The sequence below is a fragment of the Heloderma suspectum genome, chromosome 5 (genome assembly GCF_057233095.1).
Source record: "Heloderma suspectum isolate Gila_16-S chromosome 5, 16-S_ref, whole genome shotgun sequence".
NCBI classification, from domain to species: domain Eukaryota; kingdom Metazoa; phylum Chordata; class Lepidosauria; order Squamata; family Helodermatidae; genus Heloderma; species Heloderma suspectum.
In genome coordinates, this window is record NC_139462.1 from 79,831,253 (window position 1) to 79,843,309 (window position 12,057).

General features: G+C 46.8%; 1 protein-coding gene across 1 annotated transcript in view; it reads right to left on the bottom strand.

Annotated features, from left to right (window-relative positions):
• The window catches only part of GLRA3 (glycine receptor alpha 3), a 131,108-nt gene that overhangs the window by 41,610 nt on the left and 77,441 nt on the right, over positions 1-12,057 (bottom strand). The window contains exons 4-5 of the mRNA XM_084860294.1: positions 6,600-6,823; positions 4,413-4,495 (exon numbers count right to left, since the gene is read on the bottom strand). Of these exons, the coding sequence (XP_084716420.1) occupies positions 4,413-4,495; positions 6,600-6,823 (307 nt within the window). The remainder of the gene's footprint in view (positions 1-4,412; positions 4,496-6,599; positions 6,824-12,057) is intronic.

Below are 12,057 nucleotides of genomic sequence, written 5' to 3' on the forward strand. Positions count from 1 at the left end.
AATCTGCTTTATTGCACTGGCATCATAAACTGACCCAGTACATGTATGTTAGAAGAAGCATATGGGAATGCCACTGCATCAGCACAATGATTATTACCAGATGTGGTGTGCTAATAGTACACAGAGCCATCATTGCACAGCCTGAAATGAGCATAGTTGGGATGTGATGAGATGGGAGCAGAAGAGCAGACCATGGCTTATACTAAAAGCTTACAAAATCAGCTACACTGCTGTAATTCTGTATGCTTGATAGCTGATACAGAGCGTTACCAATGGGAATATGATCAACAGTCAGCATACAAGGGCATTCTTGCCTTGGATAAAATGCTGCAGTGGTTATGTAAGGAAAACCCATGCAATATCATGGAGGGGAGGAGGGGGCACGAGCTTGGAGCGAGGGATGTATGACAATTTTGTTTTTGCTCATGAAACATGTGAGCATGCCCTGTTCAAAGCCCGAACATGATCGCTAGCACAAAGATGTGCCTGCCAAAAGTGTTTGCAAATTGCCAGAGATTTTCTTGTGTTCCATTTGCACAACCTTCCCAATTTGTTTTTGCACAAAGTTCCTAATTTGCACCAATTTCTCCTGAAGACTGAATCAGCCCTGCTTTAGTCTATGGAAGAAAGTTGGACAAATTAGGAAAATTACGGATTACGGTCAATCGCTGCTCCATTTGCGCACTTTTCCTGTTCACGCAGAGCGATTGGGCATGAGACGAGTGGTGAGACAGTGTTCGGTAGGGATGTATGAAATTGGCCTTACCTGGCTCCACCGGGTTCCACTCCGTCCCTCCCCCCGGAATCCTGGCCGGCTGGCTCTGCTCTGTGGGGATTCCGCGGAGCTGCCGGCCGGCTCTGCCAGCAGCCAGACATCAGGCTGCTGGCTAACAGGGGCGCAAATGGCGGCTGTAGCCACCGCCGTTTGCGTCCCTATAGTCAGCCGTGATAGGCTACGTAAATCTTTACGTAGCCTATCAAGTCTGACTTTTAAAAAAACAAACAAACGCGCGTACACAAATGGTGGCGGCTACGGACGCCGCCATTTGTGTTCCTTATTTTGGCCCATCTTAGTCTACGTAAATATTTACATAGACTAAGACGGCGAAAATAAGGGGAACGCAAATAGCGTAGCGGACGCTATTTGCGTTCCCCCTTATTTTCGCCGTCTTAGTCTACGTAAATATTTACATAGACTAAGATGGGCCAAAATAAGGAATGCAAATGGCAGCGGCCATACGCGCATTTTTTTTTTAAAAAAAATCAGACGTGATAGGCTACGTAAAGATTTACGTAGCCTATCACGTCGTTTTTTAAAAAAAAACCTAGCCATCATAGGCTATGTAAATCTTTACGCAGCCTATCACATCTTTTTTTTTTTTTTAACACTGGAAATGGTGGTGGCGGCAACCAGTCGGAAGATCGGCTGCTGAAGCTGCCACCGCCGGAGTCGCCGCTGGAGCCGCTGCCGCCTGGAAGACCCGCTCCAGGTAAGTCTTGTCCCGGGGGGGATCCGCGGGGGGGCGGGGGGGTGATAGGCCGTTCCACCATGGAATTCGGGGGGCCAAATGCACTGGCATTCGGCCTCACCGAGATCCGTGGCGGAATTCTCTGCCAACCCTAGTGTTCGGAGAATCGTAGTGATCTCAGAATTCACTCATTTGCCCATCCCTACTTGGAGCGTAGCTTCTGCCATGTGTCACTTTCAGGGCAGTCATTCTGGAGGGGGAACTATACCCCTTCAGGGGTTTTCACGTGGAGGAAAAGAGCAAGTCTGCATCTGCTGGACCCACCACCAATTTTGCATCCCTGCTGGATCTTAAAATGTAGGGGGAGCCAATGTGCATAGCAGAGGATCCCCTCTTCAGACATTCCTGCCAATGCATAGCTGGTGGGGGGCAGCAGGGCTGTTAGAACAGGGATGGGGCCAGCAGGCGCAGCCCCACTCTTCCTCCCCATGATTATGATTGCCATGTGGAGGGTAATGCCTGAAGGGGGCTATACAGGAACAGAGGAAGTTGCCTTACACTGAGTAGGGATGTACGGAGTGTGTAAAATCCATTCCGTCTGTGTTTCACGGGTTGTCAAGTGCCTCTTGTTCTGTTGTGCACCCATCAATGAAATTGGTTTTTTTTTTTAAATGCCAAAGTTGTGCAAATTTGCACGTGCAAAAATGTGCAAACTCCCACAAAATGCATGAATCCCCCCAAATTTGCATTGTCATGCTTTAGCCTATGGCGGAAATGTGCATTTTCAGCTGTTTTTTAAAACTTCTGTGCTTATTTTTCTACAACAAAATTTGCTCAAAATCCTCGGTTAGAAAAATGGCCCACAAGCCCGCGGAATCTGCCTGACGGGAAAAGCTGGTCTGCTGTGGAATCCACAGGTCAGATTCAAAAAAATCTGAATGCATTTGGTTCTGTTGCAGATTTCTCTGACAGCCCTAATATTGAGTCAAACCAATGGTCTAGATAGCCCAGTATTATTGACACTGACTGGCAGCAGCTCCCCAGGGTTTCAGGCTGGTGTTTTTCCTGCCCTATCCGGAAATGCTGGGGACTGAATCTGGCACCTTCTGCATGCAACGCAGGTGCTCGCCCACTGAGCGATGTCATGCCGGGGTGGGGGTGGGGGTGGGGGTGGAGTTCTCCTCTCCTCATGCGTTCTTTGAACACACAAAGAAGAACGGATTAAAAGGGCTTGAGTCAGACCACTAGCTGGCCTAGCCTGGTATTGTTGACACTGACTGGCAGTGCCTCTCCAGGGTTTCAAGCCAGTTTCTTTCCTAGCTCTACTTGGAGATAACAGGGATTGAACCTGGGACCCTCTGCATAAAAAGCTGGTGCCCTTCCACTAAGCTACAGTCCCTCACTAGGAGGTTTTTCAGTGAGAGCCTTTCCTGGGGAAGTGGCCCTGGTGATTCAGTTGTGCCCCACAAAGCCTATCCAGATCTACAGAATAATTATTGTGCAAAGGGGCTCTGTGACCTTCCTTCCAATCATACCACTTTTTAAATTTTCAGTGCTACTATTTTGTTTCTATAGTATACAGCATGTCTTTAAACAACTGCATCCCATTTCCCCCTCTTAGTTTGATTATATACACAGAGTGCTTTGGACACAATGGGAGAATCTGTAGTGTTTTTGTATGGTCAGTAATTATTCACAAAGAGCTCAATTAGATTAGACATTTGCCCTATAGTTCTCCAAGTCACAGTAACTTGCTGGAGTTCTGCTCTCATTTTTATTTATTTTTATTTTTTACAAATTACTATTTAAGGCACATGTTCCAGAGCAGCTTTGCTTTGCTTTGCTGAATCCGAGTGGATCTCTATGCATCCCGCTGTGGTTAAGAAATCTCATCATGTTGACTGCACTGATTTTACTACTTCCCTGCAAGGCAGCCCAGCAGCAAACCTCCAGGAGAGGCAAATGCATGAAGCTCTGTCTGAAGATCAGAATTCCTGAAGCTAACTATATGACAGATTCTTTAAGCGTGACCTGACTTCCACTGTAAACAACAAGCAGAAAAACAAGTAGGTACAACAGCTTATTTTTCATTCCAGTTTGCTTATTTCAGTCTGACTAGAAGATCAATACTATTAATAATAATCTCACACCCATGCACATTGTAGATGTCCTCAGCTCCCCCCCCCCCCGCCCTGTATGTAGGGCATTACAGGTAACTACAAATAGGTGCTGCTTTGGACATTCCAAAGAAGATGTAGGATAGGAAGCATTAGTGACTTGTGTTTCTTTCCCCAGTCTTCTGGGGACTTCTTTACATGAGGCTTTTATCATGAACTTGTGATTGGTCACTCCCAGAAGTTTGCGGCTTCTTTACATGACAGTGTCAACCTCCAGGGCCTCTGCCATACTTTATAACCTTTATCCTGGCTTTTTTTCCTAACATGGAAAATGTAGCAATAAATTTTAATTGTGTTGTGAAGCACTCCAACAGGTGGTGAATTTCCAGAATCCCACTATATCACAGTCCCATCTAGGGCTGCATAATGAAACATATAGAACTTGCAGAGAAAGGAAATCCATGGAAAAAAGCACATGTAAACATGTGTAAAGGAGCCAATCTTAACCCTACAAAGGATCCAGAAACAGATGCCCCGGAAAGATAAAAACCTGGTGTAGAGAAGCAGGGTATAGATGAGCTTTTTTTCCCCAAGGAGAGATACATGTTCTCTTTCTGGAGCAGGAGAACATGCTTTTCTGCCGCTGCCACTGCCGCTGCCACCACCACCACCACCACTACCATCTCCATCTATAACATCAACAAGGAACTTGATGCATTTGAAGATGTTATTGTCTATGAAAAGCTCATACTGCAATGAATTAGTAGTCTTTAGCCTGCCACAGGGCTGTCTGCTATGAACATTAAAATGGTGTGTTTACACTTACAGCTTTCCAGCTGCATTATACATGTTTGGACATCCATTGGGAAATTTTTGAGATCCATGGGACAGGAGAGTATTAAAGTCAATCTGAAAGGACACAAAACAACTATTATAATGGCACAGAGTCCCTCCCTTTCAAAAGTACAATATGTACACATCCATATGTGGTAAATAGCACAACACTTGGCAGTCAGGCAGACACATGTAATTGTTATAAGCTGAGAATCAATTAGGCATTTGGAAAATAATATAAAGTTAATCAGCTTAGTATCCTGAGAAATATATTTTAAGACTGCAGTCCTATGAAACTTACTTGGAGGAAACCCCAGGAAAATCAGTGAGGCTTACCTGTGAGTAAATGTATTTGGCCTTCACATTTTTTTCACAGTACTCTCTCAATGCAATTCATGCCAGGATTCAGCTGTATTGTAGACTACAGCCCAATCCTGCCCAATACCTGTAAATCCATGTTAGCACTGGAGGCTGGTGACTCCAATTTTGATGGAGCTGTGAATCCATTCTGGGTTTCAGCCAGAAATGGCCAGGACTCTAAAGGAGCTATCCAAGGATCTGAACCTATTTTGGAGCTAGGGTTCAGAACCCCTTTAGAGTTCTGGCTGGTTCTGACTGAAACCCAGAATGGGTTCACAATCCCACTAAAATTGGGAGGTTGTAAGTGGTTTGTGAGATTACCACTAAAGCACCATTTTAGGTCTTTCATATAAAAGCGATCTGAGCCTCTCCTCTGCTAGAGGAAACCTCTTAATTGGCTCTTTATTACAAGGAAAGTTCATCCTTTATTTCAAGGAAAGGGTTGCACTAGTATACTCTGTCCATAAAGGCCAAACAGAGTCTGTGGAAGAATCCCCATAGAGAAGGGGTGTTGAACCTTGGGCACACCTGGGGTCCCAAGGACATTTCCCAGCTGCTCCCCCCCGCCATTCTAAAAGGTTGAATGCCTCTCCTAAGGCTTACGTACTAGTAGTAAGATCTTCAAACTGAAATATGCCAGTGTTTTGGCTCCACCCACTTTGCTTTCAGCCCCGCCCACCACTGCAATGTGGCTCCTGAGACCTTCTCCAAAATTGAGTTTAGCCCTCAGGCTGAAAGAGGTTCAGCCCACTTGCCATAGGGAACAGAGTGCATATGAAGAACATTGCATGGGAAAGCAAAATCCACACAGTTTTTACCCCCCCCCCCAAAAAAAAAAATCCGTAAGGGGACTTCTTTGCTTTCAAATGAAAATTCTAGAGCTGTGTACAAATGGCCTCTCAAAATTCTCGAGCCTATTTGTGGGCACAGAAACTGAAGGGAAAAATTCACTGAATTTCTCCTAAGGGAGGAGAAATTCTCCAACAGTATCTCACAGGTAGGGCTTAGGCAGGGGTTGTAGCCCAGGTTCTTTCTTTTTTCCTAAGGGTTTTTGGTTTATTGCACTGCTCCTGCAAGTGGCAACAGCGTCAACTATGCTGAGGCTTCCATTTTTTCTGAGGCAGAATTTTGAATTTCTTGTGGTTTTTGAGTTTACCTAATCACTGTAAGGTGGTCGAGGGTGCTGTGTGCGTTTTCTCTCTCTATTACACATCTTTCCATTGCTCTGTAGCCTTCCAGGCCACCTGCCATTCTTGAACTGAAAACACCCCATGGGAGGAATTACCTCATGTCTTCCTCATGATAGGTTTAATTGAAGTGTAGGAAGGTGAGGAGGCTACAGGCTGCTACAGAGATTATTGTACAATGAAAGAGGAGACAACCATGCCCACTCCATAGCCAACTCATAAGTTAAGTAAGGACAAGAACCCCAAACCCAATCCATGAGAATTTCTCCGAAATTTCTTCTCCTTTGAATTTCTTTTCAAAAGCAATTTATTTTCTATCAAATTGAATGAGAATGGTCGAAAAAAATGTGGAGAAATTTTTGGCACAGCACTAGAAAATTCAGCAATGATACTTTTAGGGCCAATTCAAAGTTATCATCTCTACCTGGGACCATGACATTTGAATCAGCCTTCAGGAAGTTCTCTGATTGTATTATATATGGGTGACTCAGGCTATGTCCTTGTATCCATATATATGAACAATCCCCAACCAGTGAATGCAATAATGATTTTACCAATTACTTTAATGGAATGCGAATTGCACCCAAACTGCATCATAATCTCATAGTTCCGACATAAAATCTGCAGTTTACCTGATGGAATAAAGAACATTTCCATTTTTAAAAATTCGAAGCAACTTGTTGTCTGTTGTTACTTCATGAAAGTTTGCACCTTTTTCATTGGCAAAGAACAAGTCAGGTTTCCAAATGGAGTCCAACATAGAAGGATCTAAATCTAAAGAATCATCTGGATATTCACTATATGTAAGACGTGGATCATTCCAGTTCTGACGGAGAAATATGTTCACCCGATAATCCTAAAGGAAAAAGCAAAATATTTCGTGTTTTATGCAGGATAGCTCTTTCCCTTTCATTTAGTTGAATAATATGGATTTTATTGGCTTCACCCTATAGCCAACCATAATAAAGTCATTATTTATATTCATAATTCATTAGACATTTTCAGATATTAAACACAATACTGCACTAAAACCTAAACCACATTTTAAAAAATGCTACTCCAGGAATTTGCAAAGAAACAGTCATAGCTCTCAAATTCTAATTACTTACAGAACATAAAATTGAAATGCTTTAAAAATGTGTTTTTATGTCTAAACACAGAGCAGAATTATATTCCTAGAGTAATGTACTTCCCTGTAAAAGGGTTATTAAATAATGCTTTAGCTTCACTCTAAGCAAATCAAGATTGATTGATTGAATGATTGTTTACAGTCCAACTCATCTGGAGGGTACCACCAGTCTGGGAAATCAGAATTTGGCATTTGACTAGGGCTGTGGAGAGATGTATTAAAAATCACCACTCATCTGTGAATTTAACTGTTGTTTCTTATTTCACATATCAAGTTTTCAAGCAAAGCAAAGAAGAAGAAAACTTCACAAAAATAACACAATATAATGCACAAACAATGAACACTCACATATAATAACCAAGAGCAATCTGCTATCTCACAAAATTCAAATTAAAATTGGACCCAGAGAGCTTGTTGTAAAATATATTATGAGTTGCAGACCAGTTCCTGATATTTGTAGATCTTTGCAATGCTGTTAACTTTACAAATTCCCATTTGTTCCCATATCTTTTTCTGAGCCACTCTGTCATCTTCAGTTATGAGTTTGCCTAGGTGACCTTGGGCCACTCACAATCATTCAGCCTAACCTACTTCGCAGGGTTGTTTTGAGAACAAATGTGTGTGTGTGTGCGTGTGTGTGCGTGCGCGCGTGCATGTTTTGGGAATGGGAGAATCGTATATATTACTCTGAGCTCCTTGGAAAAAAGGCAGAAAGAACTTAAATAAATAGGAACCTTGGGCAGTATCCAACAGGGAAAATTATGAGGTACAACTACAAGTGCTACTGCAGGCCCTAGTTTACCACATCCACTATTTCTATTCCATTTTATTAAGATTTTTTTTAAAGAAGAAAAAGAGGAAGAAGAGAAAGCCCAATATTTTTATGACAAAAAAATATTTACTAATGATCTAGAGTGAATGTTCACCTGATATGTTTTTCTAGCCTTCCCACCCATAGAAACTACTCAGTGAGTCATCAAGGCAGAATTCAAACTCCTCTGCCTATTTTTGCACTTTCTGTAATAAAGCCTGTGATGATGTTCATTCAAAACTGTACATACTCTTGCATTGGGGAATTTAGTGCTGTTCTTCTGGGGTAGTGTACATGTTCGGTGACATTATTCCAGAGTCTGGAACACATATTTGATTTTGTTTAGTTTTACCACTGAGGTGATCATCACAGCTAATATTTCAAAGCACTTTTATAGCAAAATTGTCTCTGTGGTCACTTTAGAGTCCAACCATCTATGAAGAATATTTATCATTTCCATAACTGCACGATGAGCATAGCAAAAGCTGACAGCACTGTCTGCAGTATAATTCAAAACAGGCCTGTTAATTTTGTCAAGGTTAAGCCAATCAAAAGTTCTCACATTTCATTTCAATGAAGAAATGGATATGCACAAAACAATTGCTTTTCTTGCTGTGCTGGCTCTTAAATGAATCTCTTCTGCTCCTTCTTTCCTCATCTTTTAAAAAATGTGTGCCCTTTATTCTCCATCTCAAGAATATTTCAACACAATTATTATTCTTATTCTTCTAATTATTAGAATTAGGAGAAGGAGGAGTCGGAGTCGTAGTAGTATATTATGGCTTCTTTGAGACTTTGCTTTTTCTTTCCATACAGTACCTTTAGCTGTCTGAACAAAATGCCCTAACCCCAGTGCCAGCTTGTCTGGCTGTAAGGGGGGGGGGCACGAATATTGTAGGCAGGTGGGGAGAGATGACGTGGGTGCTTGCCAGTGGTGCCACCAAGCAGGGAGGGGCAGGCAGAGTTGCCTTAAACTCTGCCCCCCTCCCAATCAAAGCTCTCTCGCTCACGCGGCTTCGAAGCGAAAGAGAAAACATTTGCCTCCTTCCTCGCTGGGACGCTCGGATCTCTGATCTCGGATCTCTATGACTGCCGCCTGTCTCCATGTGCTCGGCTTGACGCTCACCCAGCTTGCCCTGTCCTTGCGGCTGCCAGCACTTGCCGCACCTCTGGGGGCGCTGGCGCTCACTTCGGCGGCGCATGCGCCCCTTGCCTCTCCTGGCTGGGCTTTGCTGGCTGCGGCGGCGGCCACGCCTCATTCCCAGGGCAGCGGCGATCCCAGCTCGGCTGGCTCGCCCCATCTTTGCTGCTGGCGGCGCGTACTGTGCCTTTGGGGACGCCGGTGCCTGCCTCAGTGGCACATGCACCCCTCGCCTCTCCAGCTGCTGAGCCTGTGCCCCGGCTGATGCTGCAGGCAGCCTTACCAGGCTCTGCTGGCAGTGGCAGCTGCACTCCTCCACTGTGGGGCGGCGGCGGCGGTCCTGGCTGGCAGCGCGCATGGCACGCACCTCCTTTTAAGTCCTCTCCTCGCCCTTTGGCCACCCCTCGCCTCCTTCCAGCCCTGTGGGTGCGGCAGATGGCCTTGCTGGTCTCTGCAGGCGGCAGTGGCCATGAGCCTCTGCCACTGGGTGGCAGTGGTCCTGGCGGGCGGCATGCAGTGCATGCCTCCTTTTGGGTCCACCGTTCTCCCGGCAACCGTGGCTTGGGCGGCCAACGTCTTGGAGCGCATGCTCGTCGGCGGGTAGCCATTGGGCTTGCTCCTGCGAGTTCGTCCCTTTGTAGGAGGTGCTATCTCCCCCCCCCCAACGCCCTCCCCAGGGCCTGCATTGGCCCAGTTACCAGGGGCCGGATTCTCCCAGGACATAGGCCCAAAGATTGTGGGCTTTCCCTGAGCAGGATGGGCAGTTACCGGCTGGTGCCCTTTGATGTCTCTGGGCCCCTAGGCCCAGAATCAGAGGGCCTGAGGTGCCGGTTTTGGCCAACTGCTGCCCTGCTGGTCAGCCCTGGTCTGTATCCCCCAGGAGCTAGTGTGGAGTAGTGGTTAGAGCATTGTGCTGTGACCAGGGGTCCAGGTTCCGGTCTCCGCCCAGTTTTTCACCAGTCGTTAGGCCTGCAGTGTGGCTTTGGGTGGTCGCTGACTCCTAAACCTCTGTCCCTCCCACTTTGTCATTGTTTTTTGTCTGTCTCACCATGCCTCCCAAAAAGGGCCAGGGAAAGGTAAAGCTCCACAGCCTTGCCTCCCACAAAAAGGCCACAGCGTCGACCTGACTCCGAGTCCGAGGATGATGCGGGTCCAGTCTTGGCTTCGATCCTTTCCCTCCTGGAAGCCACCGAGCGGTCCTCTGGGATTCCCCCCCTCCCCCAGCCGGGCCCAAGGAAACCATGGTGGCCCAGCTAGGGATGGCACAGAATTCCACCACAGATTCCAGTGAGGCCGGATTCTTTAGAATCCATGGCAGAACGGCCTCCTGCCCCCCCGCCCCCCGCGGAATCCCCAGGGATGGAACTTACCTGGGGTGGATGCAGAGGATTCAGTGGTGGCGGTTCTGGCGGCGGCTCCAGCAGCTGGTCTCCTGGCCGGCCACGGCCTTTCTGCTGCGGCCGCCATTGGCGTCCTTGCAGTTGTGATAGGCTACGTAAGTATTTATGTAGCTTATCACAGCTACCCCCCAAAAAAAACCCCAGCGGCTACAGCGGCCACCATTTGCATTCCCCATTTTTCGCTGTTCTAGCCTACGTAAATATTTACGTAGGCTATTACGGCAAAAAAAAGGGGAACGCAAATAGTGTAGTGGGCACTATTAGCATTCCTTTCTTTCCCCCCGCCGTTCTAGCCTACATAAAAATTTACGTAGGCTATTACGTCGAGAAAAAAAAGGAACGCAAATAGCGCCCACTACACTATTTGCATTCCCTTTTTTTCGCCGTAATAGCCTACGTAAATATTTATGTAGGCTAGAATGGCGAAAAATAGGGAACGCAAATGGCTGCCATTTGCGACTGCTGGTTTTTTGTGTTTTTTGGGGGGGTTAGCCGTGATAGGCTACGTAAATACTTACGTAGCCTATCACGGCAGCCTGTCTGGATGCAAACGGTGGCCGCAGCAGCCCGTCCGCGGCTAGAAATCTGGCTGCGGATGGCCCTGGCCGGCTGCTTCGCGAAGCCGCCGCAGAGTGGAGCCGGCCGGGCAGGATTCCAGGGGGGAGGACCGGATCGCCTTCCCCACCATCAAGGATTCTGGGGGGAGGGATGGAGCGCCTCCCCCCCCACCGCAAAAAATTCTGTGAAAAGGTAAGTGAGTTTCGTACATCCCTAGGCCCAGCCCAAAAGAACGCGACAGCAGACGCAACATTCACTGTTGCTTTCTATTTCAGCGTGTCTGGACGCCATTGAAGTCTCCACCTCATCCTCAACAGCTTACCTTGACGGTACACCACCGATGGAGGCAGGTCACCTTCCTGGGGCACTTTTATCTCCAGTGACCCAGGCCACATCTTCCACCTTGCTGGCAGGGGATACAAACATGACTACCTTGGTTTCAGGTGAGGCGGCCTCCGCACCTCACTTCACATGGCTGGGTGGGGGACATTCTGGGTCATGGGGTTGGATGCCTTGGTTTACCCCTCGGGGTTGGCCTTTCCCTGCAATGTCAACAGACATCTCGGCCTCCGTTCATGGGGGGGGGAGGCGCTCCGTCCCTTCCCCCGGAATCCTCGATGGGGGGGAGGCGATCCGGTCCTCTCCCCCGGAATCATGCCCGGCCGGCTCTGCTCCACGGCGACTCCACGGAGCAGCCGGCCAGGGCCGTCCGCAGCCGGATTTCCAGCTGCGGGCTGGCTGGTGCAGACGCAAATAGCAACCACCGTAGCGGTCGCCATTTGCATCCAGCCAGGCAGCTGTGATAGGCTACGTAAGTCTTTATGTAGCCTATCACAGCTGGGCAAAGACAAACAAACAAAAAACAGTGTACGCAAATGGCGGCGACTACGGCGGCCGACATTTGCTTTCCCTTTTTTTCGCCCTTCTAGCCTATGTAAATATTTACATAGGCAATTACAGCAGGGAAAAAAAGGGAAACGCAAATAGCGTAGTGGACACTATTTGTGTGTTTTATTTTTTTTTGCCGTAAAAGCCTACGTAAATATTTATG